The following is a 16,987-nucleotide window of genomic DNA, read 5'->3' on the forward strand; positions in this document are numbered from 1 at the left end:
GGCTGGCTGGCTAAGTTCAAATCCTGACTTCCCATCTACTAGCTGAGTGATGTGGGCAAGTCACTTAACTTCTCTGGGCTTTTGCTCATCTGTTAAGGAGGGATAAAAGCACCCTCACAGAGTATTGAGAAATAAGAAGAGTAATACATGTAAAACATCTAGAACAATGGCTGACACATAAGAGCACTAAGTGCTCACCATTATTATTATTATTATTATTATTATTATTATTACTACTACTACTACTTATAGTCTTAGCTTCTACTTCACCTCTCTGTGCCTGCGGTGTTCCTCCTGGCCACTGGTGCCCCACCCAGACTGGCAGGTTTTGATTTGAAAGACACTTTGGCACAGGTGCATATGCCCCACACCCTGCTTCATTGGCCCTCACTGAACTAGAACAGCCCAAGCCAGGCCAACCCCTGGTTTAGCCAAGGCAAGTTCTGAGACCCTCAGCAGGCAGCCCCAGCCTATTCCTCTTATCTTGTGACATCATGGAAGCCCTTGGTGACATCACAAACCCTTCATCCTTTGTCCTGTGGCTGATCAGGTGTTTGGAAGATCAAGTCAGGGCTGAATCAAGATTAAGTTGGCGTCTTCCATCGTTAATTTCTTTTTTCTTTTAGAGGGAGAGCACACAAGCAGGGCAGAGGAGCAGAGGGAGAGAGAATCTTAAGCAGGCTCCATGCTCAGCAGTAGAGCCCAATGCGGGGCTCAATCCCACAGACCCTGAGATCATGACCTGCCCTGAAATCACTCAACTGACTGAGCCACCCAGGAGCCTCTCTATCTTCAATTTCTGCTCACATGTCCCTACAGGGACTCAAATTTGGCAATTAATGTATGGTACATTCCATTGTCCATTTCCCAGGAAGCAGCAGCTACTGCCACCACAGCCACTGTACTATCATAGGGGACTTTGGTGATGCCTCTTCAGAGAACTGGGCAGGCAGGGCTGTCAGCTGGGAACCAGGAGGGAGGTCATCCTGAGACCAAGAACCGAAATGGAGTTGGCCACTAGTTCACCTACCCTCCTCTACCTCTCTCTCCCATCCCTACTCCCTCACCCAGTTCTGCTTAGTACCTCCCAACTCCTGGTCAGCTGTGTGTAAATGGAGGAGGGGCCACCAGAGGCAGAGAAGGGAGGGGACCATTGGGATTATAAATTCCAAAAAGGCCACTCAACTCCCAGAGCCAGATCCCTAAAAATCTACTGTCAGCTGCTGTACTTGCTACCATTCTCAGGATCCTCATCATGAAAGGCCTTCTGCTGCTCACCCTGTCTGCTCTGCTCTGCTGGGTCTCAGGTGAGCACCTAGGGGCCCCAAGGACTTTTACAGCTTGCCCCACCCACTGCCCTCCATTGCCTACTGCTTAGGATCCGAAGCATCCCAACTGGTGGCTCAGCTCTCCTGTGACTCCAGAATCAGGCCTCCCTGTCACAGGGTCTTTGCTCTATTTCTCAAGGACCCATGTCTCCTTCACACTTCTCCCCACCTCCAAGACCCACTCTCCTAATCTGCCAGGGTTCCAGGTCCCCCGTGCCTCACTCCACTACCAAACCCTCTGGGGCCCAGCTTACTGATTTCTCCTCTTACCACCTGCACTCAGCAGAGTCCTCCCAGAAACCTAGGTATCCAGCCTGGGGCTTCTTGTGCACCCCACCCTCCCCATCTACTCCATCAGATTTTGTTCTCAGTCATTCAAGCAGTGGCCTTTACTAGTGCACCCCTGCTCTTCCCTGGGGAGCATACCCCCAGGGACGCAAGCCTTCTGGAAGCTCCCAGGGATCTCTTAGAACCTCCAAGGGAACCGGAGAGATATTCCAGCCTTCTAGGGAGGGAATGCCAGGTCTGATCACCCCCAGGGTGAAATGGGTTTGTTGCACAGAGGTGCAGTCAGCGGGTCCCTCTACTCTTGGACTGAACCCCTCCTTTGCCAAACTTTGCTCACCCAAACCTGCAGTTAGTTGCGGTGGGAACTTGGAGGGTGACACACTCTGCACCCATTCTCCCCCTTTTGGTAAGGTGCTCAGATGGAATCTGATGATCTGGTTCCCAGATATTTTTCCTTTCTGTCTCAGAGCCATCAGGGTGAGAGGATCCCACACTTATGGTGGTCCCAGGTGGTGAGAGTAAATTGCTAAAGGTGACCACAGGGGCTCCTGGGTGGCTCAGTCAGTTAAGTGCCCAACTCTTGGTTTGGCTCAGGTCATGATCCCACCTTGAGTTTGAGCCCCGTGTTTGGCTCTATGCTGACAGCGCAGCCTCTCTCCCTCTCTCTCTCTCTCTCTCTCTCTCTCTCTCAAAAATAAACTTAGTTAAAAAAAAAAAGCTGGGGGCGCCTGGGTGGCTTAGTCGGTTAAGCGTCCGACTTTCGCTTAGGTCATGATCTCGCGGTTCGTGGGTTCGAGCCCCGCGTCGGGCTCTGTGCTGACTGCCGGCTCAGAGCGTGGAGCCTGTTTCGGTCTGTGACTCCCTCTCTCTCTGACCCTCCCCTGCTCATGCTGTCTCTGTCTCTCTCTCCTAGAAATAAATAAAACATTAAAAAAAAAAAAAGCTGGCTGTAAGTGGCTTTCTTGCCATCTTCAGGTTACAAGCCATTTATTCAAGTGCTGCAACCATCATTCTTAGTTGTAATATTTCATCCAATTTCAATTCTCCATCTGTGATGTCTTCTGAATTCTTTTATCTCCCCCCCACCCCCCGCCTCCTCCATTCCTTGCCCACGGTACTCTCACATTCCATCTATCCCCAGCCCTGTGTTTTTGTTGGTAGTCTATCCCTCTTGACTCATCCCTGGGCGAGGTGGGGTGAAGGATGATGTTTAGCGTGTGGGCATTCACAGAGCAGTGGCTCCACCCTCCTCCACCTCCACTGTTTCTGCTTTACTCACCTGCTCTGTTGCTACCAAACCCAACAGGTTAGAATACCTACTTGATTGGTTCTTCTCCACCCTACTCCGCTGGCCCCCAGGTGAGTCAGACACCCCATTACCTCAGCCTGACTTGTGTCTTCCCAGCTGACATTCGCTGTCACTCCTGCTACAAGGTCCCTGTGCTGGGCTGTGTGGACCGACAGTCCTGCCGCCTAGAACCAGGACAACAGTGCCTGACAACAAATGTGTACCTCGGTAACATCCCTCTCTTTAGGGGGGAGAGGGGACCGGTGGGAGACTCTACGGTGAGGGCTGAAGTCCAACTGTTGCTCAGACTGAGACAGAACGGACAATCACAGGAATGATGATATTTGGCCAAGGGTTCTTATGTGCCAGGCATCATTCTACGACTTTACATGGGTTGTTTCAATTCATGTTCAAGGATCCTATGATGTGGGTGTTCTTATTATACTGAGGAAACAGCCTCAGAAAAAGACACTGACAAGTCTAAGGCCTCCCAGCCAGCGAGTGATAGGACCAAGATTGGGGTGAGGGGGCGGGAGAAGAAAGTGCAGGAAGACAGTCAGGCTTACTGAGAAGAGATAAAGAGAGGAGGGCCAGGGTCAGAGTAGGGAAGGAAGCCTGGGTGGGTGCATGGGGAGGGGAGGTGGACACAGGCATACCAGGAGCCCATTCTAGCTGACACACTGCCCACTCTTACCCTCAGGTAAGATGTGGGTTTTCTCCAACCTTCGATGTGGCACACCAGAAGAGCCTTGTCGGGAGATCTTCAACCAAACCAACCACAAGCTGGGCCTGAGCTATAACACCACCTGCTGCAGCAAGGACAACTGTAACAGCCCAGCCCCTCGGCCCACCCCAGCCCTGGCCCTTGTCCTCCTGACCTCTTTGGCTGGCCTTGGCCTCTGGCTGCTGCACTGACACTCACTCCATGGCTGCCCCCCTCCCACGTGCCTTAGCTTGAGCTCAGCCCTGTGTCTCCTTGTCCCCTGGCTCCCTACAACGGTCTCTCCTTAGCTCCCTTTGCTCAGAAAAACATTTCTCAAGACTCTTCACGTTTCTTTAATTAGACAGTGGTCTCCTTATCCATCCTGCCACCTTACATTCTCCACTCTGCTTTTCCTGAGTCCCTGCATATATCCCTCTAGACCATTTCAAATCTTCCCCAAATAGAGCTCTCACTTTTCCTCCTGCACTCTACCGTGCCTTACTCGGGGAGCAATGGAGACCTGGGCCTGAAATTGCCTTCAGTTCTGTCCTCAGTGAAGGCTCCCAGGAAGGAACTGATAACCTCACTGTATGCGGCTGATTCCCCAAACCCTGGCCCCCATATAAACACCATCCCCATTCTCACTTCTTTCCATTTTGAGTAATAAATATCTATGTCTGATAAATTGTGTATTTATTGTCAAAAGACCTCTTGTCAGAGCCCCCCCCTCAGGAAATAACACTTTCAGCTCCCGCCCTCCCCCAAGAATCCTTCAGGGGTATCCCTGGGAGGCTGGGCTGGGGCAAATGGAGAAATGGATTTTTCAGGACTCCATCCTTCATTCCTGTGCCTGGGGGTGGCACACAGGACCCAGTGTTTGGAGCAACAATTCTTATCCCAAAGTTAGGCCATACCTCTGATGCACTGCCAAGAAGAAGGTACAGCCTGGCTTCAGGGCTCAACAAAAAGGGTAGGAGAGTTGCATGGTGATGGAATCCAGGATGCTTTTAACAGGCCTCAGTCCCTCAGGCTAGAGTCAAGGGCCTCACTTGGCCAGGTTGCTAAGCAGGGCACCAAGCAACCCACCTACCATGGTGCTTATGTTTCCTTTCTCAATCCTTTAGAGCCACATTGGGAACCAAGTTGCAAATGGGAGAAAGGGGAACAAACCAAACCAGGTTCTTTGATTTCTGATGACCCCCACTTAGCCCAGAGACCACGCCCCTCATGCCCAGAGAAGACTCTCCCTAGCAATAGGGTCCAGGAGTCACTTAGAGCGGATTCTCCATTTTCCCTTGGGGTTTCATTGATTAAGGAGTACACCATTATAACTAAGTCCACTGATGCTTGATAACCCCTAAACTAGAGCGTGGATGCCCCCATAATACTCCTGCAATTCTCCCATCAAGAAAAGATAGAATTTTCCAGTCAGCTCCAGGATGGTAGATAGATTTTAATGGCTCACAAAGGGCTGTTTGTCTTCCCACCTTGAATCTCCTTTGTACCCTTGCTCCTTTGCTGAGCCTATTTCCCTCTTTACAATACTGGCAAAAGCCAGGCCAGTGTGGTAACTGTTGTAGCCAGGAAGCATGGCAGGGCCACAGTGTTTGCCACGGCGCTGTTGCACAGGTCTCCGACACAGCAGTCTCTGTGGGTTGTGTAAGTCACATCTCCCACCAACTCTGTTTCCACTTGATTGCAATGATGGGCCGCCACGCAGGTTGGATAGTGATGAATCAAGGTCACTGAGGCTGAGGAAAGAATGAGACTCGGGTGTTGGAGTCTTCACTTGAGGACTTGCCTTCTAGGGCAGAGTGGATGTGACTTCAGGGAGCCCAAAGGGATTCTCTGCCCCCTCACAAAAACACCTCCATGAAACCAAATGGCCAAAGTTCACACTGACATTGTGAACCCTCTAATTCAATGCACTGAAATGGACCAACTTCTGTGCTGTTCTTGCCCAAAACTCATGACTGCAATCTAGAAATCGAGAGACAATACTAGATAGATCTAAATTGAGAGATGGTCTGTAAAATAACTTATCAGGACTCTTCCAAAGTGTCAAGGTCATGGAAGACAAAGACTCAGAACGGTCACTGATCAGAAGAGACTGCAAAAATGAACACTACAGGTCCCATCAGCCACAGGCACAGGTAGACTGACGAAAGGAACACGTAGCCTAGGCTCAAGGGATAGGAATGCTTGCTTCTCATTCAAAGGAACCTGTAGAACAAGTAGCTAATTAAAATCTAAAATCAGCACTATCCTAAAGATATAATCATTAGGTGTACCTAATGAAATCTCTAACATAAAGAATGAAGATATTTTTGAGATTACAAGTCTCCTGAGATGGAAAAGACATCCGGGGACCAGATGAAGTAGCACCAGAACACCTGCTAGCATGACCTCATGGGCTTCCAGTCAACAGTGTCCACTTTCTCAGGAGACCCCCATCCCCACTTTTGTCCTCAAAAGCCTTCATGGGCAAGCATTTGGGGAGGGGATGGGACTTTGGAGCATCAGCTCCCCATTATCCTGGGTGGCACCACACCAGGCCTATCTTTCTTCACTGCAAGAGCTTGGTGTCAGTTTTTATTGGCTTGCTGTGCAGCAGGTGGATGAACTCTTGTCTGGTTTGGCTCCAGTACAGGATGGGAGAAAGACATGCATAGAACAACTGGCTAAACTGAATAAGGTCTGTAGATTAGTTGGTAGTATTGTTCCAGTGTTATTGTTATTTTCTGATTTCGATAATTGTACTGTAGTTATATAAAATGTTAACAGAGGAAGAGAGGTGAAGGATATACAGGAACTCTCTATACTATTTATACTAGTTTTCAAAAATTATTTCAAGGGGCGCCTGGGTGGCTTAGTCGGTTAAACGTCAGACTTTCACTTAGGTCATGATCTCGCGGTTTGTGGGTTCGAGCCCCGCATCGGGCTCTGTGCTGACTGCCAGCTCAGAGCCTGGAGCCTGTTTCAGAGTCTGTGACTCCCTCTCTCTCTGACCCTCCCCTGCTCACGCTGTCTCTCTCTTTCTCTTTCCTAGAAATAAATAAAGCATTAAAAAAAAAATTATTTCAAAATCACACACACACACACACACACACACACACACACATCTGGTTCTTATCTAATGGCTGCAATTTTGGTTTACTATTTTGGTCCCTGCCTTCAAGGGCCAAAACTTTTTCAATCGTTTGTGAGTGAATGGGCCTCTGAAACCCTGGAGAGTTAAGAGGGGGAGGTAGGAACACATGGACAGTGGGCTGCTGAGGGGCTCAGTGCCAGAGCCAGAGGGGCTCCAGCCTGCTCTGCTCTGCCATGGCACCATCTGCTCAGCGCCAGACTGAGCCTAGGAGGTTCTGGAAACCAGAAGGATCAAAGTAGGAGCTGGAGACAGGGAAGGGCTGAGGGAAGAGGGAGAAACTGAGGACTCACGGTTTCCAGATAGCTTGTTCTGTCCCAGGCTTGGCTGGGGTTTGCGCTCCAGGAAGCCACACCGCTCTCCTTCCCTGCAGGTGGCCACGGTTTCTTTGCAGGAGCTGCTAGGGCCTCCTTTGCAGTCATAGCACCTCATATAGTTTCCTGGTAGGAAAGAAGAGGTGCTTGACCCGGGCTGACAGGCTGACGGAGGAGCCAATTGGCAGAGGGGAATGGGCCTTGGCTGCCTCCTTACCCAAGGCAGTCCCCAGCAGGGTGCCAAGCAGGACCCCGACAACTGGGGAGTTCATTGCCATCTGCCTGTGTCAGGATCACCTCTCTTTCCCACTCCCCCTCCCTGGCCCTGCTTTGCCAGCCTTATATCCCCCTTGCTTTATAGGCTTTATAGGGCAATAAAAAGGGAGGAAAGAATCTTCCCCAGCAGGTACTGGGGCCCCAGGGGGGACAGGGAGGGGCCCCCAAGGCAGGAAGAGCCCTCAGCGTCTTCTGGAGTTCCCAGATTCTTCCATCCTCATCAGCTGTTCTAAAGCTGTGTCCCCAGAACTCCTGGCCCTAGACCCTTTCAGAAGGTCCTTAGTGGTCTTCCTTTTCCAACTTCCTATCTCCATGAGATCAGATTTTCTTTGTATACTTCCACCAAAACAACATATCCCAAAAGACTTTGTGCAGAAGCAGATGTAAAAAGCCGGCCAACTTCTATTAAGCTCGACTTTTATGTAATCCCCCAAAGTGTGGAGCAATACTACTTTTCCGTGTTGTTGGGAAAGAAATTACTTTTCACAAAACTATGTTTTGTTAACGTGTAATAGGTTTATTATTTTTATTTTTATTTTTTTTTAAATGTTTTATTTATTTCTAGGAGAGAGAGAGAGAGACAGCATGAGCAGGGGAGGGTCAGAGAGAGAGGGAGTCACAGATTGAAACAGGCTCCAGGCTCTGAGCCGGCAGTCAGCACAGAGCCCGACGCGGGACTCAAACCCACGAACCGCGAGATCGTGACCTAAGCGAAAGTCAGACGCTTAACCGACTAAGCCACCCAGGCGCCCCTATTATTTTTATTTTTAAATAAATCTATTTAAAATGCTCTGTTTTGATTTCTAATATAGTAAATACCAATATTAACTCCCACAAAGAAAAACTCTTTTGGGTCTTCAGTTATTTTTAAGAGTGTGAAGAGGTCCTGAGATTAAAAAAAAAGTTTCGGAAATCTGTCTCCTCTGCCCTCCCTCCCCTATCTTACTCCTGGCACATCCCTGTTCTGATGCCCCAGATCAGGCTCTCCTCCCCAATGCCATAAACCCCAATTTTCCAGAATCTACCACCACCTTCTAAATCTTATCCCCACATTCCTTCCAAGTCTTTCTGAGTGACCCCCTCCCCCCAGCGGAAACACATCTGTCCCTCTGGCCCCACCCATGATTAATTCCTCCCTCCTCGGTCGTAAAGCTGGGAGGGATAATTATGGGGTACAAATGTTGAGGCTTGGGGGGATCAAAGGGACCTGAAGCTGGGTGAGGTCCCACTTAGACAGCTGAGCTTTGTGTAGAGGGGCAGGTGGAAGATGGTAGTGTTCATTCCACATTTAAACATCACGCTGGAACCATTCTGGGCCAGGGCTTTGAGGAGGGTGACCTTGAAAGACTCAATGCACGGAGAGGGGAAAAATGGAGCAAACAAAGACAGGGAGCTGAGCTGACAGAGCTGAGAACAGCTTGAGAGGAGGGGAGGGAGGGAGGAGGGAGGGGGAAGGTGACAGACATAACTCTGAAGCGGCAGACGCAGCCACAGCTGAGAGTAACAAACACAGAATGGAGAAGACCCTGAAGATTTGAGCAGACTAAAGTAGGGGGCAGGGAGGATGTGAGAGATGTGGGGCGCAGGAGCAGAGGGCCCAGGACCCTACCGCGTCAGGCTGGTGGATCTGGTCCTGGTTCCACCCCCCAGATTCACTCCCTAGGTGTGTTTGTTTACTGGTCCCTCCCTGTCTCGCTCAGATGCTCCAACTCTCAGGACCTTGAGGTGCAGATCACATTCTCCCAGACTCCTGAGCCCTGGGTCCAGCCATGGGCACCTCCAGCATCTGCCTGTGCATCCTGTTCATCTGTGGGGCACTGGGTAAGGGTGGGCCGGTGGGGAGAAGCGGGGAAGACTGGAGAAGAGAGTTGTAAGGGCTTTAGAAGAGCTACCGGGGAATGGCCTGAGGCCAGGCGAAGGTGGAACAAGAAATTTCTTTCCAAAGACATTTGACAATAACTATCTCTTCCTTGCAGCATCTCTTTGACATGCCTCTTGACCTCTGTCTCCCCTGTCCCCTATCTCATCTCTTGCTTCTTTGCTGGGCCCCTCCATCGTCAGTGTCAGTTCCTATTTGCTCGTCTGTGGCACATTTCACTTAACCTCTTCACCGCCACCCCGCCTTTCCCGGTCTGGCATTTTGTGTCACTCTCTGCATTCATCTCTCTCTTGGCTTCCATCATGTCTGTGCATTCTTACAACCTCTGTATCTCTCTTGCCTCTATGTCTTTCTCTTTTCCTGAGTTGTCCCCCCACTCCCGTGTCTCTTACTACTTCTACCTGCCCTTCTCCCTTCCTTTCACTACTTCCCTCTCCCCACTTTGTGTGTCACCTCTCTCTGTGAATCCCTGTCGCAGATCTGGGCTCGAGCCTCTCACCGGCCTGCTGGCCTCTCTTGATCTCTTCTGACGCTCCAGGTCTCACCACGCCCCCCACCCGGGGACGGCTCCGGCTCCATTGTTACACCTGCAGCTTCGCCAAACCCTGCTACCCTGTTCCCACCGAGTGTCAGGACGATGAAGTTTGTGGCATCAGTATTGGCACCTCAGGTAGGACTCTGGCCCCATGACCCATCTCCATCCATCCATCCTGCTTTACCTGCTGCCCCATAGCCCTTGCCTCTTTCCTGCCCGGGCCTCAGCGTTCCCTCTCTGTCCCACAGAGCAGAGTGAGATCATTGAGCGGAAAGGCTGCCTCCCAAGAGCCCAGTGCCCTCTGCAGGGCCATGCCACCTACTGGTCACGCTCCTACGCTTTGCAGCACCACTGCTGTGAGCAAAACCTGTGCAACACAGCCACAGCGCTGCAGCGGCTTTCCAGCCCCCTCCTCGCTGCCCTGCTCCTCCTCGTGGCCAGCTTCACATGGGGAGCGCACCTCCTCCACTAGCCTCAACCCAGGACTCCTCCACCATCACCACCACCCTGGAAACACCTCATCTGAGATATGCCCAAGAGCCTGATTCTAAAGAGATGTCAGATCTCTGGCCCAATACCTTCCTAGACGTCTCCCAAGGCCTGATTCCTACGGGCACTGCTCTAACCCCTATAAGCACCTGCCCAGAGCCCAGCCTCATAAAGAACACCTGTTCTATGCCTTTTGTCTTTTCTAGATGCCCATTGCTGATTCCCTATCTCAGCTCCAGGTCTTGGGCAAGGCAGGTGCTTTGATGGATCTGTGGGTCCCAGGTACGGGGATTGAGGGGACACCAGGGATGGTGAGGAGGACAGTCTTGATAGGAAAAGATTAATTTGGCAGGTTAGGAACTCAAGAAGGAGCTTGTTGGGGAATTATGATGAGTAAATTTAATAAAAATGAGTCTAGGACACTGTGCTGTGTGCGTGTGTATGTGTGTGTGTGCTTTCTAAAAGCAAACTACAGATGCTTGGTGGGTTTGGTTGGGGTGCTGGGGCCAGAACCCTAACTTTCACCTCACTCTCCATCTGTGTCATTTCCGTCCTCCTCCTTGCTAACAGTTCAGCTTAGGTCACTGTAGCATGAAGACTTTCAGTGACACTCCTGAGAGAGCTTTTCTCCAGTGAGGTCCAAGCTTGAGCAGACACACAAAAGGGTGTCTGGTGGAATTGCTTGTGAGGCTATGGCTGGAAGTCCAGCTCCTTTCTGCCTGAGACCCAGAAATGGACCATTTGGGAGCCCCAATGCTCTTCCCTGTTTGACTAGCCCAGACTTGCCCATAGTTCACTGTCAGCCCAGCACACAGGGCCCAATTACACACCCCACCGGGGAATCCACCCGCCCACCCCTGCGGACACTCCTCCTACCAAGGAGATAGCATGTGACTCTTGGGGCTCCCAGGATGTCAGGATGTTGATAAGCCTCTCACCACTCCGGATGCCACAATGAAGTGCTAGGATAAGGACGGTGGCTCAGAGTGGGAGCTGAGCACAGCCACCCCCATCCTGACTCAGTGCCCTACCCTTCCATGCAAGGAAGTCTGAGGTCTGATTAAAGGTCTTTGTTCTCCCTCAACTTCTTCTCTGGGAAAATGAGACTGTGCCAGGGATGAGGGGTTGGGGGTAGGGGTGGGGTGGTCTGGCATAATTTAGAAGCAACCTGAGTCTTCTTTCCATTCTGTCATTCCATCCTCCTACCTGGTGCTTCTATTTGTTTCTCTCTGTCCATCTCTTCCTCTTACTTGAGTCCTTCCCTTTTCTCTCCTTCACTTTCTTCCATTTGTCCTTTGGTTTCCCCAAGACTGATTCTCCACCACTGCTTAAGTCTTTGGATTCTTCTATCTCCTCTCTGTCTATCCCGACATCTCCTCATCCTCTGCCCCCTACCCCAGGCTCCCCTCAATCCCATAGGATTGGGCGCTCAGGGCCACCTCTTCACTGGCTATTATAAAACAGGAGACCACATTTTCTCATAGGTGATGTCACAAGATAATGGTTCTCCTTTCCTTCAGCAACCCCCTCCAAAACACACACACACACACACACACACACACAGCTTGACTGCTGGAGACCAGCTGGACTGTAAAGTAGCACTCCTAACCCCTCCCCCCTTGCCAAGGTTTTCAGGCGAATCTTTCAGGTGCCAGATGGCTGGAGAGACAGCAGGTCATACTTCCCAGCAGATGTCATTGAGATCATCTGATCTTGGGGGCAGGCGGGCTGTGGGTTTTGTGAAGCAGAAAGACAGATTAAGTATACTTCCATACTCTACCTCCTCAGAACTAGGATTCCATACCCATCCCAATTGTACCCCCTAGTGTTTCTCACCTGAAACGGGCCACATGGATGTTCTCATAGACCTGGATTTCGGGTTTGAAATGAGGAATCGAGGCATCTGGGAAGAAGGAGCCATACGGGGTGCAGCAAGAGAAATTACCAGATAACTCACAGCTATATTCCTTACTACCCTCTTCCTCTAGAGAAATAGGGTATAGAGGCAAGATGTGAGCCCAACCTTCTGCCTCACACCCACATGCTCTCTTCTTTCCTCTGGGAGGGAGGGACTCACCTCTGCACTGAGCCCCCTGGACCCTTTGTCTCCAGAGCATGATGCTGAGGGCTAGGATGGTGAACCCCTGACCTGCTGTGAGCAACAGCATCAGGATCCAGGATACATCCCAGCCCACGGCAGGGGCACAGGGGGCAGGGGAGTCATCCACGGGGGCTACAGTAGGGGCAAGACAATAGGGATAAGGAGGGAGGTGGTGAGAGGTCTGTTCTCGTGTCCCAAAGAGAGGCTTCCCCCATAGTCTTGTGGGCTCTTCCCACCAGAAGATTTCACAAGCATCTTTGCCCCAGTTTCTACCAACCCACTTTGCCCATTTTCAAGCCTCTCATCCTGACCCTGTGAACAAATAGCAATACACCGCTTCCCATATATGTACAGCTAATCCCAGAGCAGACTGGCAGTCATAACTGCACTCTTTCCTTAAGAGTAATCCAAACTTTCAAGAACAAAGTGCCTTCCACTCATTAATTCTTCCGTTCATTCACTGCATGAACATTCACTGAGTGCCCACCAAATGCCAGGTGCCACATTAGGTGCTGGAGCTCTAGAGGGAAATAAGACCCAGTCACTGCTTGTTAATTGGCCTTTGCTTTCCAAAGTGATGGCAATTTGCTCCTCCCACCTGCTTTGTAAAGGGGTTATCCTACATCCAATGGCATTCTTTCTATGTATAATGGACCTTTAATTGGAAAACAATTATACATTTTTCTCCTTCTACTTTCACTCTCAGTAGGCCATTATAACATCAGTGCATATATATTTTCTTCAAAAGACAATTCTCCCATCAATAATTCTTATTTACTTCCTCTCTGATATGGAATAGTCCACAAAAATCCTAGATTACCCTATTTCTAAATAATGGTATATTTCACCAGAATCCTTCTTGCCCTTCTTGGCCAGTGGTCTATTCCACCAGAAAGTTGGCTTAATCAACCCCCTTCTCTGTTACAGAGTTAGGCAATGAGAAAAAAGCCCTGTCCCCCTACAGGTGATGATCTGCTGCACCAGAAATCACCCCCAACCCAAATCTGGCCAGTTACAAAGTCACGTCCTCCTCCCCTACCCAGCAGGTGCAGAATGTTCCAGAGGCAATATCCTCTCCCATATCCTCCTTCAGTTTACCTGCCAGGCTGAAGCTGACCCCTTTGTTATGAGGCATGAGGCAGCGGATGATTCTTGGTCTATGTTCCCTGGACTCAGAGAGCCCCTCCCCAGGACACACCAAGAGCAGGGCAGCCCCATCGCTCCAAAACGACTGTGTATGGCCCCTCACAGGACCCCTTCCCTCCAGCCAGGTCACAGAGTCTAGGTGTCTGGCAGGGGCCACAGAGCATAAGAGGACAGAGCAGGGGGATCCATCCACAGCCCGCGCGGATAGCTGGGACCCTGTGAGGAGAGAGGGACCTCTTAGTTTTTTTGCTGGGCTTCCTGGCCCCCAGTGGTCCCCGATCCGCATGTCTCCACTCACCTCTGAGCACGGAGACATCATACACCCTCCAGTTCTGGTACTTGTGATGCTGACCCAGAATGGCGCACCAGTACCGCCCGGCGTCTCCCTCCTTGGACCCTTCCAGCCACAAAGAGTAGTTCCCCAGCAGTTTGAGCCTGGATGCCCTTATGGACCTTCCAGGTTCTGGGACTGGCCTGGCCACTTGGACTTGGGTCACCAGGGCAGTGGAGGAGCCTGCTGCAGGGCTGCGGAACCAGGACAGGAGTTCGTCTCCACTCAGAGTGGGTGGTGCGGGACATGGCAGCTCCATTGCCTCCCCAAAGACTACATAGATGGCCTGGATATTGTCTGTAGAGAGGGGGTTTTATGATGCTAGAAACCTCCATCAGATCAACAGCTCCCACTTGACCTCTAACCCCTGGCTTCTGCCCCTTGTGGGGTCTCCCAGCATGGGTCTTGCTATGAGCACAATTCTCAAGTGACAGCTATAAAAAAGTGAGGAGGGGAGAAGAAGGTAGGGCTTTCCTCCCCTCTCCTCCTAATGGGTGGGTAAGAGAATCTGAAGGCAAGAGGGAAAAGGCTGGAATAGTTGGCACATACCCTTATCTCTTCTTCTCATTTCTCCTTTTCTAGAAGCATTTATGTATCTCTTCTTATTTTCTAAGGGAAACTGTACATGATCTGGACCCTCATTGTCTCTGGGTCTTCCCCAGAATTAGAGGTAGGGGGAAGTCAGTTGGGGTAAATCTATTTTTTTGAGTCACACGCCATCCGCAGGCCCCTAAGGAGAAGCAATAGTTCCTCCCAACTTTGCAAATAGCTGAAGAACCCCCCACCTCCAGCTCCTTACCTGCAGCAGCCTGGGGGGGACCACATAGGGACAGAAGAAGGAGGAATAAGACCGCCATGGGGAGAGCCTGCCAAGTTCTCTTGCCCAGGACCTGGTGCCCCATGGAGGAAACAGAACCCAGATAAAAGCCAGCACTCCCTGGTCTGGGGTGACATGGTCCTCTTGAGGGGATGAGAGTGCTGGGGAGATAAAGCCCAGCTTCGTGTCTACTGGGGAAGAAGTGACCACCACCTTTCAGTCCCAAGGGGGAAAAGACCCAGTCCAGTCTGTTCTGAAGATGATCTCCTCACACTTCTGACTCTACATCAGCTGAAGGACACAGATTAAAGACTGTTCACGCTAAAAAGCCTGCATAGAAGGGGACACAGCTGTTCACCTCCATTTATTTATTTTTTTTCCTTTCAAAATTTTTTAACATTTTATTTTTTTGAGAGGGACAGACAGCGTGAGCAGGGGAGGGTCAGAGAGAGAGGGAGACACAGAATCTGTCAGCACAGAGCCTGACGCAGGGTTTGAACTCACAAACTGTGAGATCACGACCTGAGCCAAAGTTGGACGCTTAACTGACCGAGTCACCCAGGCGCCCCAGTTCACCTCCATTTAGTCTGAAAGTACATTCTGTGCTCTCTCCTCCACCCTAAGAGATGTCAATCATAAGTGAAGAAGCTGAATCTTCATGTTGGTCTCCACAAAACTCAGTACAAGACTGCATACCCAGCCAATACTTCCTAAATAATTTAAAATGATTTTCCCTGTGGCTGCCTGGCATACCACAGATCTCTTCTCAACCCCTGATAAGTATATTACGTTACTACTAAAAAAAGAAAAGGATAACAGGGGTTTGCAGAATTTACCAATTCACCCCTCTACCCCAGAGTTTTTTTGGGGGGTTTTCTTTTCTTTTCTTTTTTTTTTTTTTTTTGGAGAGAGAGACAAGAGAGAGCACACGCAAGAGTGAGGGGCAGGGAGAAAGAATCCCAGGAGGGGCAGAGAGAGACAGAGAAAAACAGGGTTCATCCGAAGCAGGGCTTATGCTTACCTGATATGGGACTCGAACTCATGAGCCATGAGATCGTGACTTGAGCCGAAGTCAGATGCTTAACAACTGAACCACTTGGTCACCCTAGTTCTAATAGTTCTTAACGTGTTATTTATTTTTAAAGGTTATTTATTTTTAAAGTGGCTTTTTATGGCAGATATAGTTTTAATTTTTTTTTTTTTTTGAGAGAGAGAGAATGTGTGAGCAGGGGACGGATGGGGGGGGGCAGTGGCATATACAGAGAATCAGAAGGGCACAGACTCTGCACTGACAGCAGCTTGCCCAATGTGGGGCTCAAAGTGGTGAACTGTGAGCTCATGACCTGAGCCAAAGTCGGACATTCAACTGGCTGAGCCACCCAGGGGCCACTTTAATGTTTTCTTTTTTATTTTCATTCCAGTTAATTGACATACAGTGTTATAATAGTTTCAGATGTATAATATACTGATTCAACACTTCCATACATCACAGGGCACTCATCACAAGTGCATGCGTTAATCCTCATCACCTATTTAACCCATGTCCTCCCTCCCCTCTAGTATTATATGGATGCTGATTACATGGAAATACTCTAATGGTGCACTTTTCTGTATATGTGTTTACTGCAATAAAAAGCTAAAGAATTTATATATAATGTAGGTGTAACGTACAAAGAAAAATAAGACAAACCTAAACCTGTCTATTAAGTAACAGTATTACCATTTATATGTTGTGTTACACTATTCTAAATTTGCTCTTTATCCTGCACTTAGTTGATCATTAAATTTTATTTTTGAAATGCAATGTCAGGTTGTATGTAATCTATAGCTTTCTTTTTTCCACTCAACCACTTTGAGATTCGTCCACGCTTAAGAACGATAATGCATCCTTTATTTTCTAAACCAGTATTTCACACACCTTAACAACACGGAGTCTTCCTATTCATGACTGCGATGTAACACTCCACTTATTCAAGCCTTCAGTTTACCTCTTTCAAAAACATCGCAATTTTCTTCATAAAATCTTGCATTTCTTTGATTTTACGTATTCCGAGACACCTTTTCTTTTTCGTTGCTCTTGTCAAGTGTTCCTAATCCTACTCTCGTTCCCACTGTCGCTCGAGAGTCGGCCAACGTTAAGGGACAGAAAAAAGTGACTGAACTACACCTGATAAGGTTGTAACTCTCCGCGTTTCAAACACCGCCAAATAATTTCTGACCATTGCTCTACCCGTAGGTCCAACTACCAGAAGCCCGTCTCAGCGCGGAAATGTCTCCGCTCGGCACCAGGCGGGGCCTGTACGTGCTGACGTCAAAGGGCACGCAGTACCTTTGAGGCCGGGGA

General features: G+C 49.7%; 3 protein-coding genes across 5 annotated transcripts; 1 reads left to right on the top strand and 2 right to left on the bottom strand.

The window, feature by feature from the left end:
* Positions 1 to 740: 740 nt before the first annotated feature.
* Positions 741 to 4,292, top strand: LY6G6C (lymphocyte antigen 6 family member G6C). Of its 3 annotated transcripts, none has more exons than XM_039219599.1 (4): positions 1,246 to 1,307; positions 2,758 to 2,922; positions 3,022 to 3,132; positions 3,605 to 4,292. In XM_039219599.1, the coding sequence occupies exons 2-4, from the start codon at positions 2,820 to 2,822 to the stop codon at positions 3,817 to 3,819; spliced, it is 429 nt and encodes a 142-aa protein (XP_039075530.1). In that variant the 5' UTR covers positions 1,246 to 1,307; positions 2,758 to 2,819; the 3' UTR covers positions 3,820 to 4,292. The 3 variants fall into 3 exon arrangements, with proteins under 3 accessions (XP_039075532.1, XP_039075530.1, XP_039075531.1); XM_039219600.1 differs by having other exon boundaries at positions 1,253 to 1,307; positions 2,778 to 2,922; XM_039219601.1 differs by lacking the exon at positions 2,758 to 2,922 and having other exon boundaries at positions 741 to 1,307.
* Positions 4,293 to 5,143: 851 nt separating this feature from the next.
* Positions 5,144 to 7,341, bottom strand: LY6G6D (lymphocyte antigen 6 family member G6D). The gene is made up of 3 exons (XM_039219497.1): positions 7,287 to 7,341; positions 7,049 to 7,195; positions 5,144 to 5,358 (listed from the first exon to the last, which is right to left on the bottom strand). The coding sequence occupies exons 1-3, from the start codon at positions 7,339 to 7,341 to the stop codon at positions 5,144 to 5,146; spliced, it is 417 nt and encodes a 138-aa protein (XP_039075428.1).
* Positions 7,342 to 10,477: 3,136 nt separating this feature from the next.
* Positions 10,478 to 14,683, bottom strand: LOC120221902 (lymphocyte antigen 6 complex locus protein G6f-like). The gene is made up of 6 exons (XM_039219561.1): positions 14,626 to 14,683; positions 13,794 to 14,123; positions 13,448 to 13,711; positions 12,326 to 12,481; positions 12,085 to 12,151; positions 10,478 to 10,517 (listed from the first exon to the last, which is right to left on the bottom strand). Exons 1-6 carry the CDS (start codon positions 14,681 to 14,683, stop codon positions 10,478 to 10,480), a joined length of 915 nt encoding a protein of 304 aa, XP_039075492.1.
* Between the last annotated feature and the right edge of the window lie 2,304 nt (positions 14,684 to 16,987).

The sequence above is a fragment of the Hyaena hyaena genome, unplaced genomic scaffold, assembly GCF_003009895.1.
Source record: "Hyaena hyaena isolate Hyena2069 unplaced genomic scaffold, ASM300989v1 scaffold_830, whole genome shotgun sequence".
Taxonomy (NCBI): domain Eukaryota; kingdom Metazoa; phylum Chordata; class Mammalia; order Carnivora; family Hyaenidae; genus Hyaena; species Hyaena hyaena.